Here is a 10,013-nt window from a genome sequence, read left to right on the forward strand (position 1 = left end):
ATTTTAGGGAAGGGTCTACAGGGTGTTCAGGGTCTCACTACTAGATGGGACTCATAGTGATCCACCTGTTTACAGCCTCCCAAGAGCTGGGATTACAGGCACGTGCCACCACGCCCAATCTCAATTGGGTGTCCCAGCGCGCCCCTGGAGGCAGGGCCAGCACTGCAGCCTGGAGATCAAACCCGTGGCCCCAGCACCTGCTTGCAGAATACTCCCATTTTACAGCAGTGGAAACTGAGGCCCACAGAAGCTATGTAATTTGCTCAGTGTCTCATTAGAGACCCTACAACCAGAGTTGGCCTCAGGATGGACTCCCAAGCAGGTGCTTGGTTCATGCTGCTGGAGGATAAACACACTGGAAATTGGAGTGTGAAAAACCTTAACATTAATTTAGGAACAGAATGAGTCCCTAGACCTCATCATCAGAGAAATTTTAGAGTTCTACGTAAATTCCAATATTGCACCGAGTTTAAGGCCTGCCTGAGCTATATTACATAGTGAGCTCACGACCAGCCTAACCTACATAGTGAAACTCTCAAATTAATAAACACAGTATGTCCCAATATTCATTGAACAGCTACTCAAGGAGAAAACGGAGATTTTCCTGGAGGGCGGGGGCGCAAGAACAGCTGATTTTGCGGCCACTTTAAAAGAAAAGCTAAGCACAGGCCGACTGGGATTTTACCTCCTATTGATCGCAGTTAGCAAGGAAGCAGGCGCTGGATAGCTGGCTGCCCCCACCAAGCGGGGTGAGGCTGGAGGGCGGCTGGGCGCTGGCCAGGAAACTGGAGGTACGCCCAACAAAGGGCGCCGGTCGCGGTGCGGCCGTGGGGGCGGGGGCGGGTTCCCAGTATCTTACAAGCTAGGGGCAGCGGGAAAGGAGACCCACGGACATCGCCGTCCCAGTACGCCGATCCAGCCTGCTGGCCGCAGAACCCTTCCACTTGCACCAGCGTGAGTCTTATCTGCGCTCTTAGGCCGCAAAAGAACTGCCCTCTGATTGGGTCAGAGGTTTCCCTGGGCTTCTCTGATTGGTCGGCGGGACTCACGCCCTCTCCCTGGGTCATACCATAAGGAGAGGAGGAGAAAACATATCTATTTCAAGATTTTTCTCGAAGACTTCTTTGTCCAGGTTGAACAACAGCCTCTTTATAACTAACACAGAGATTATTACATAAAGGACATAGGTCCATAAAGAGGAGTCCAGAGGTGGGAGGCCGGCCGGAGCTACGCGGCATCCCCTCCCTCAGAGGTGGTACGTTCCAATTGAGGTCGCGCTTTCTGGCCCCGGCCGGCTGTAGCTTCAGCTTCAGCTAACCGCACAGTTGCAGGATTCGAGATGCTGCTGCAGCCGAGTTTGCTCCGCCGCGTCCTACTGGTCCGCCCATGGAACGGGGTCAGGTAAGTGAACGCCTTATCTAGGTCCACATGGGTACGATACCTGCTGCCCGGGATACTGAGAGTCGCTGGGCGTTCCCCGAGCCGGAGTACTACCTGCGGCTGATCAGTCCCCGTCCGTGTTCTCAGGAGCTTCCCTCTTGCCCGAGGTCTCCTGCCTTTTGCCTCCCCCGAGGCCTCCCGCTCACTGAGACCCCTGGGTCCCCTGACCTTTGCTTTCAGATAACCACCTTTCTTTAGCCGGGGCGGGGGTGGGGTGGGGGGGGAATCCTCTTTGTGTAGCCGGGTGGAGTCCTCGGGACCGTATCTCGCTCCGGAAAGTGCTTCTTTCTTCATTTTTCTCCTTAGTACTGGGTAAAGTATTCGAAATTTGCTGGTTTCCCGGGAGCAGCATGTCTATTTTTAGTACATCATGCCTCTGACTTCGTTACCCGGTCTGATCTTGTAGACCTCCTCCTGAGATTCCCTGAGTCGCCTCTCCTCCTCCTCCGCGGCTTTCCAACCTTGTACCCTCCGCCCCCCTTTTCCAATTAAATGTTAGGTCAACAAGAGGGGCTCGTTTCTGGTATGTGGAACGGTAATTCCATTAATTACTCTGACGGCACATTAATTGCATTTAATGTGCCAAACGCTGCACTAGGCACTTGGCTTGTGTCACTGTGGAGATTGAATGAGTTAATGCCCATAAAGTGTCCTGAGTGGTGCCGGCTCCTTAGGCAGTGCCTGATTATTATTGGCGGGACTCTCAGAATCCTTTTTATTTTCACTTCTCATTCCTGCGAAGCGACATATTATTATTCCAAAGAATGGAGAAACGGGAGGTGCAGTTCCAGGGTAGAGCTGCCCTTCATGTCCAAATTTGCCAGCTTCACAGTGGGCTTGGGTTCCTCGATCCCAGTGCCCTTCATGTACCTATGCAAAGTGCAGGGAGGAACATAGGACAGAGACTGCCTCCAGGGGCTGGCAGGTTGGAGGAGCTCTGCACGTGCATCCACCTCCCTCTTAGAGCTGGACAGCACCCTCTAGCTCCCCATTTGAGTTTTGTTTGTTGGTGCCTGGGGCTGTGTCTATGGACTGCTTTGCTGAGTTAATCAGTACCCCTCTCCCTGCCCCCATGGGCTAGCATGGGTGAATTTCAGCTCTGTGAGGCTGATCAAAATACTTGGTGGGGGCCCGGGAAGATGGCTCTGTAGAATAAGCACTTTCCTGGCAGGCGCAAGGGCCTGAGTTTAATGTCCGGTCTGCCAAACAAACAACAACAAAAACAAAAAACACATGGTGAAAGGGGTTTTTTTTTTTCCTTTTTTTTTTTTTTTTCCTGTATCAGGAATTGAACTCAGGACCTTGCACTTGCCAGGCAAGCACTTTTTCCACTGAGCTATATTCCTGGCTCACATGGTGAAAGTTTAAGAACTCATTATTGTAAAAGATTCGTTTCTGTTTTTTATTGTTGTCTTTTTCAGAAAGATCTTGCTATGCAATTCAGGCTGGCCTTGAGCTCACTTTGTAGCCCAACTTGCAATGATCCTCCTGCCTTAGCCTCCTGATCCTCCTGTCTCAGCCCCCTGATCGTCCTGATTCAGCCTCCCAAGTGCTGGAATTACAGGCTTGTACCACCACAACTGGTTTCCGGGAGGTGGATGTGATGGCACATGCCTGTAGTCCTAGCACTTGAGAGGCTGAGGTAGGAAGATCACCATGAGCTAGCATGGATGACGTAGTGAGTTCAAAGCCACCCTGAACTGCCTGGTGTGACCCTGTCTCAAAGAGAAAGAAAAGAAAAAAAAAAAAAAAGAGAGAGAAAAATGGGATAAAACCTCTCTTATATGGGGTAGAAAGCCATCCGTGCTCTGAAAGGAAACCCCATAGTAACTATTTACCAAGTAATCAGGTACCACGGGTACAGTACTGCTGACTGTACTGTATTGTTCCCATTTTATAGATGAGGCTCTAGCTTCAAGTTTAGGCAGATGTAGGGCTAAAGTTATAGTTGGTCTCACTCCAGATTCGTGCTCCTAATTACGAGGCTTCTTGTGTTGAGGGGTGGTAGGGAAAGTCCTGGTTTAGGTTACTTCTTCTGGCAGTTTGCCTAGAGCGAGTTTCTTAACTTTGACATCATCCGACGTTGGGGACTGATAAACCTTTGTTGTGAGGATTTCTCTGCGCACTGTAGGAAGTTCAGCAGTCCTCCTGGCCTCTGCCCAGTGAATTCCAGTAGCGACCCAGTCTGACCCTAAGAAAACCTCTCCAGACGTTGCTCTTGGCAACATGGGGGTAACATTGTTGCAGTTGAGCCCTAGGGCCCTAGGATAACTTTGGTGTTTAATCTCAGATTCATTCCACCATGTAATGGTTGATACCGATGTGTTGCATCAACTTGAGAAATTTAGAAGTTTAATTAAGGGACTCAGCAGGGGGTCAAGGTCCTCACTTTGTAAACATCCTGAGCCTGTGCAGGAGGAGGGCACAGAGGTGGTGTGAACCGCATACCTTAGGGAGGCTGGCCTGCTTACTGTATCAGGGAGGAAAAGAGGCTCCGCTCTCCTCATTTTTCTCTCTCTGCTTTTGCTATCTTCTGCCACCTTGAATTGTTGCCCCTCACCATTCTGCCCTGTTATGGAATGAGCTGCTAATGGACTAAAACCTCCACAAACTGGGCCAAACCTTTCCTTCCTTGATTTGAGGTGTCAGATAATTTGTCTCAGTACCCGGAGAAAAGTAACTAGGACAAGATGCCTTTAGAACACACCTATTGTGTGCTATGTCTAATTTATGGAGAAACAGTTTTAGATGGAGGTGGGTTTTTGGGGGTGAACCGGGGAGTGAACTCATGCCCTTGTGCTTGCCAGGCAAGCGCTTAGAGAAACAGTTTTAGGACTGTTTGGTGAAAGCTGTAAAACTCAATGCCAAGAAAAAATGATCTTTTGGGCTGGCCAGATAGCTCAGCCAATTAAAGTACCTGCTTAGACAAAGGGGTTGGGGCTTTGATCCCTGGCCTGCTCCCAGGGGTGTGCTCAGCCAAGACTGAGTGGACTGGGTGGGTGTGGCCTGTAATCCCAGTGTTTGGGAGGCTGAAAGACAGGAAGGATCCCGACAAATCCAATCTATGTAGTGAGACCCTGTAGACCCTGTACTAATACATTAAAAAAAAAAACAAAAACAAAAAACAAAAACTCTTCTTTTGATGAATCGGCAGTTTCCCCTTTTTGCCTTGAGGGCCAGGAATCTCACCAGTTTTTGTTTTTAATAAAAACTCTTGGTTGCAGTGTTTTCTTTTTATGTAATTAATACAAGTGTTGTGGAAAGTACAGATAGAACAAAAAAGAATCCAAAAATAACTGGTAAACTCACCTCAAAGGAGCAGCCATAGTTACTGTTGGCTGAATAATCTCTCCATTTACCGCGAATATGCGTACTGGAAGAACAACGCACGACCAAAACCTCATCAGTGTGTTCAGGTTGACCATCCAAAATCTGAGGATCTGAAATGCTCCAACATCTGATGCTTTCGGGGCACCAAGGTGAGGATGCCCCAAGAGGAAAGCTGTACATTTGACCTCATATAATGGATCTCCATCAAAATGCACCCACACTATAAATATTATATAAAATTACCGTCAGGCTGTGTGCATATGCCGTTTATGACACATAAATGAATTTCTTTGGTTCTTTTTTTATTTTTTATTTTTGGCGGAACCGGGGATTGAACTCAGATCCTTGAGTTTGCCAGTCAGGCGTTTATCCTACTGAGCCATCTCCCCGGCCCCTCTTTGGTTCTTTTTTAAAAAAATGTATTTGGTTGTTGCAGGGTCCCACTACGCAGCTTGAACTCATGGTGATCCTCCTGCTTTCAGCCTACCCAGTTCTGGGATTACAGGCATGGGTCACTATATCCCTGGGGCCTGGGCTCATTGCGCCCTGGGGGCAGGGCTGGCTGGCTCAGCATGTGGTCCTGGGGATCTAACTGTGGTGCCTGCTCTTGCCTAAGCAGTTATTGTAGTTGACTGAGCAATCTTGCCGGCCTATGAATTTCATATTTAGGGTCCACCTGCATCCCCAAGATACCACATTATATATTTTGGCTTTGAGAAAGGTCTCAGTGCTGACTTTGAACTCCTTTGGTAGCCCGTAGTGAGTTCAAGGCCTGCCAGCCATCCTCCTGCCTCATGTAAATGTAAGTAATCCGATATCCAGAAAGATCTGGATCTGAAGGAGTCCTGGTCCCAAGCTTTTCAGATAAGGGATCCTTAACTTGTCAGTCTTGTTTTTGTTTTTGTTTTTTTCTTGCCCTTACTATAAGTTCCCAGGTACCTGGTGAGCCCCTGGCAAAGACTGGGGTCAGTAGATATTTGTCACTGTCTTGAGCCAACCACTACCAACACGAGACCTTTGAAGATGGGCCCAGAATGATGACCCAGGAATGTTAGGACTTCCAAATACTGTAAGGGAAATGCTGTAGCTCCCAACCTGCTAAATGTCTGACACGCTGAGTTCGTGTCCCCAAAATCAAAGAATGAATTTTAAGGAACAATGGAAGTTATGAGTAGGAAATATTTATTGAGGGAAAGAAAGCTTCTGCCAAAGAGACAGAAGGGGACCTGGAAAGCAGATTGCCTGTGAGCCCACTTCTTAAAGTTTTATAGAGCAGAATCCTAAGGTGGGTATGAAATCAAAAGGTGGGCATAAAGGGGGCAAATTAGGATCAACCAATGAGATTACAGGCATAGCCGCTAGGTAATAATGGTCCAGCGGGGAAGCAAGTCGTGTAGCAAGTATGAGTGAAGGAATGGAGCTTTTCTGGGAGGGGTGGGCCAAGGATGTCTGGGTACCTCACCCTGGTGACTGATGCCTCTTTAGTTATATATGTCAGTCATTATTGTTTGTCCTTGGGCAAGTAGGTATAGTCATTCCATCTTTGTCCTGAGGCCTGGCCTTCAGTGAATGTGCCTCCAGCCACAGCTGTGGTGGATTCTCATCCCTGCATTGGCTCCTTCCAGGGCCCAGTCCTGCCTGACTGCTTCAGATATTTCTGCCTAACTTTGAGGTCTATAATAGGATGGTAGCTGGTGACAGTGGCTACCACTTGACTTTCATGTGGGTTACTTGACTCAATGCCTCAGTAACCTAGGAGGTAGCTGTTACTATTCCCATTTTACAGATTAAACACTGAGGCTGGGTCGGGTGTAATTGCAGCACTCAGGAGGCTGAGGCAGGAGGATGACCACAAGTTTGAGGTCAGCCTAGGCTATATAGTGAGTTCAAGAGCAGAATGAATGACACAGCAAAACCCTGTCTAAAAAACAAAGTAAGGGGCCGGGGAGATGGCTCAGTGGAATAAGTGCTTCCTTGGCAAGCGCAAGGACCTGAGTTCAATCCCCGGTTCCACAAAAAAAAAAAAAAAAAAAAAAAAAAAAAAGGCTAAACTTGCCCACAGCCTCAAGCCAGTAGATGCCAGCCCTCCCAGCGACTGCCTTCTTCCTCCACTGAATCTGACTTCTGTCCTTCTCTGTTAAGCTTTTTATTGGTGACCTCAGTGGTCATCTCTGCTCATTTTCTGGAAACAGGCAGGGCACAAATTCGTATATACGCTTCATAAACCAAAGAGCTAGCCAGGCACAGTCAGCTCACTGGAAATGCTGCCTTCTTCCTTTGCTTGTCCTTGTTCCAGACCTAGAGAGAACTTCTGTGGAGCCACTGCAGGGCTCATGGGCTGGCCACTGGGTTGGCCACTGTCCCCTGTAGCCCTGCAGTAGCTGCCTCTTTAATTTTCTTTTTTCCTTTTTTTTTTTTTTTTGGCAGAACCGGGGATTGAACTCAGGCCCTTGCACTTGCCAGGGAAGCGCTTATTCCACTGAGCCATCTTCCTGGCCCCTTCTTTTTTTTTGAGCCAGGGTCTTCCTATGTAGTACAGGCTGGCCTTGAACTCACAGGTGCTCCACCTGCCTCAGCCTCCCCAGTGCTGGAATAGTAGGTGTGCTCCACCACACCTGGGCTTTAATTTTCATAATTTAGAGCCACCCCATCTTTTCCCCAAGCTGCCCATCCCCTTTGCTGGTGTGGGCTGCCCCGGGCAGGGGGCTGGTGCTGCTCTCAGGACCCTCCAGGTTGTGGCTAGAGTGGCATCTCTGGCCCACAGTGCCCTCCCTGCCCCCACTGGTGAGCGCGTACTCTTCATCTGTGAAATGGGCAGTCGTTGTAACAGCAGTGTCAGCAGGTGATTGTGAGGCTTCGAGCTCGCCGGGTGCCTGGTGCCTTACTCTGCTTTGTAGATGTTTGAGTGCAGGAATGAATAGAGCCTGCAGTTACTGTAATGCTCCTGAACTTGTTCAAGGCCTGGCTCAGGCAGCGGCTGGCACTGGTGCCCTGGGGAGTGCCCTGTACTTGGTACACAGTAGGCGCTGGCACAGTAGGTGTTGCATCAGCCCAGAGCACACATGGCTGGGATCCAGGCTGTACCTCTGAGCAGCTCTGTGACCCCGGGGAGGTTGCTTTACCTCTCTGGGCTACCTTGTGCATAAAGAGCCACCTCTCAGGCTGTCATTGGAGTCGAACGCATTCACACATGTAAAGCACTTGAAGGGTGCCCAGCACCCCAGAACGTCAGTACATGCAGCTGTGATTCCGATGATTTGTTCTTCCACCAGGGGCTTCAGCCCTGACCCAGGCTGGCATGCAATGGAAAGACTGCTGGACTGAACTGCAGTGCCAGTGGCAACCGAGTGACCCTGGGCAGGCGAGTCACTGTCCATCTCAAGACAGCCTTTTTCCCTAGCAGGAGTGAAGGTTTTGAAGTATGGTGGAGAGGAATGGACCTTCCTACCAGTCCCAACTGACCACGGGTCTCAGATAATCCAGGTCCAGTTCTGCTGTGTCATGAGCTGTGGCCACAAGCCGTGGACCAGCCTTGTAATCTCTGAACCCTAGCTTGCTCTTCCATAGCGCAGGTCATAGTAGAACTTCATTGGGCATTTGTAGGGTACATTGATTGAGATGATCCCTGCCCCACATGGAGCACAGTGTGGCATGCTAAGAGGTGTCCCTTGCTGTTTTCCAGGGTGGTAAAGCACCTAGGCCTGGGCCTGGAGCCAGCTGGCTGCCCAGCCCCGCCCTCAGAGCCCTGCTTTCTGCTTCAGCACTAATCACAGTGATAAGGAGGATTTGCCTTATCAGACCCCAGATAACAGCTCCTGGGAGACTGACTGAAGCCAGGCTAGTTTTTCTTCTACAGTATTTCTCTTCTCAGACACTGGGGAACCTCCTGCCTCTGGTCCCGCTGTTAGCGGAAGAGCACTGGCCTGGGAGGCTGCCCCTGGGGACCTGGCGTCCTTCGGGTACCACATGGACATTCGTTGCTCTTGAAGAGTTTGTTTGGTGCTTACCATGGGGCAGGGCAGTGTGCTAGGTTCGGACATTGGGGGATGACAAGGACACACACAGGACACTGCAGAGGGCTTGCGGCACGGCCACAGGTGGTCAGCGCAAGGTTTGAAATGAGGGCCGTCCTCAGTGGTTCAAGAAAGCGCAGGACTCAGAGAAGACGGGGAGAAGCCCCTGTGTGTGGCCAGGCAGGGAGGCCGATAGAGGAGGACCCAGGGCTGGACTGCTGCAAGTTGGCGGGGCTGTGGGGAGGGGTCTCGGAGGCCCCCAAAGAAGGATGGGAGACCAGAGTACTTTTGGACTGTGTGTGTTTGCCTGCGTTTTTGTGTGCTTGTTCTTTCTCCTTCACTCGTTCCTTGGATCAAGTATTTGTGTTGCTTTCATTTTGAGACACGGTCTCCCTGTGCAATTCAGGCTCGCCTTGATCTCACTGGGTAGCCCAGGCTGGCCTCAAACTCAAAAGAATCCTCCTGCCTCAGCTTCCCGAGCGCTGGGATTACAGGTGTGCGCCACCACACCCGGATCCTTGGATCCAATTTTCCTGTTAAAATATAGGCACCGAGCCGGGTGGGGTAGTGCATCCCTATAATCCCAGCACTCTGGGAGACTGAGTCAAAGAAGCAGGAAGACCGCAAACTGAAGCCCAATTACCCTGTCACAAAAAGGCTTGGGGATGTGCCTCAGTGCGAAGGCCTCTGGCTCATTCTCCAGCACTGAAATATCTATGTGTCACCACGGTGATATTTAGGAAATAATGGACTGCATGTACAGTGGGGGTCTTATAAGATTATAATGGAGCTGAAAAATCCCTTCTGCCCAGGGATGTCCTAGCCTGCGGTCCTTGTCACGTGCATCCGTGGTGTTGCACGCGCTGCTTGCCATGAAAAGCACAGCACGTGCAGTTTTGCATGGCACATACTACTAGAGGACAGCGCAGAGCAGCTGTGTTCCTGAGTGACTTTTGTTATTTCAGAGCATTGTACTTGTAAAGCAAAGTGCTGTGAAGCAGGGCCCTGCTGCCCTGGGAGCCGCGCACACATCCCTCGTTTACAGCCCTTCTGGGTCCCAGGAGGCCACGGTGAGTGGCTGGCCTGAGCCACCAGGATTGTGTATGACTTCTGCACAACGAGAACATCACCTGAGCTCTCAGAAGCACCTGGTCTTAGGGAGGCCAGCTGGATGGCTTTGGTTGTGGCTTAGAGTGGCTTGGAGATGGGGGTGGCCAGGAGTGGGTGTGG

The 10,013-nt window shown here is 50.3% G+C and overlaps 1 protein-coding gene across 1 annotated transcript in view; it reads left to right on the forward strand.

Annotated features, from left to right (window-relative positions):
- Positions 1-1,269: 1,269 nt before the first annotated feature.
- The window catches only part of Aldh4a1 (aldehyde dehydrogenase 4 family member A1), a 32,617-nt gene continuing 23,873 nt past the window's right edge, over positions 1,270-10,013 (forward strand). Inside the window, exon 1 of the mRNA XM_004637673.3 lies at positions 1,270-1,401. Coding sequence (XP_004637730.1) covers positions 1,340-1,401 — 62 coding nt within the window. The 5' untranslated portion in view covers positions 1,270-1,339. The remainder of the gene's footprint in view (positions 1,402-10,013) is intronic.

The sequence above is a fragment of the Octodon degus genome, unplaced genomic scaffold (assembly GCF_000260255.1).
Source record: "Octodon degus isolate 3935 unplaced genomic scaffold, OctDeg1.0 scaffold00092, whole genome shotgun sequence".
Taxonomy (NCBI): domain Eukaryota; kingdom Metazoa; phylum Chordata; class Mammalia; order Rodentia; family Octodontidae; genus Octodon; species Octodon degus.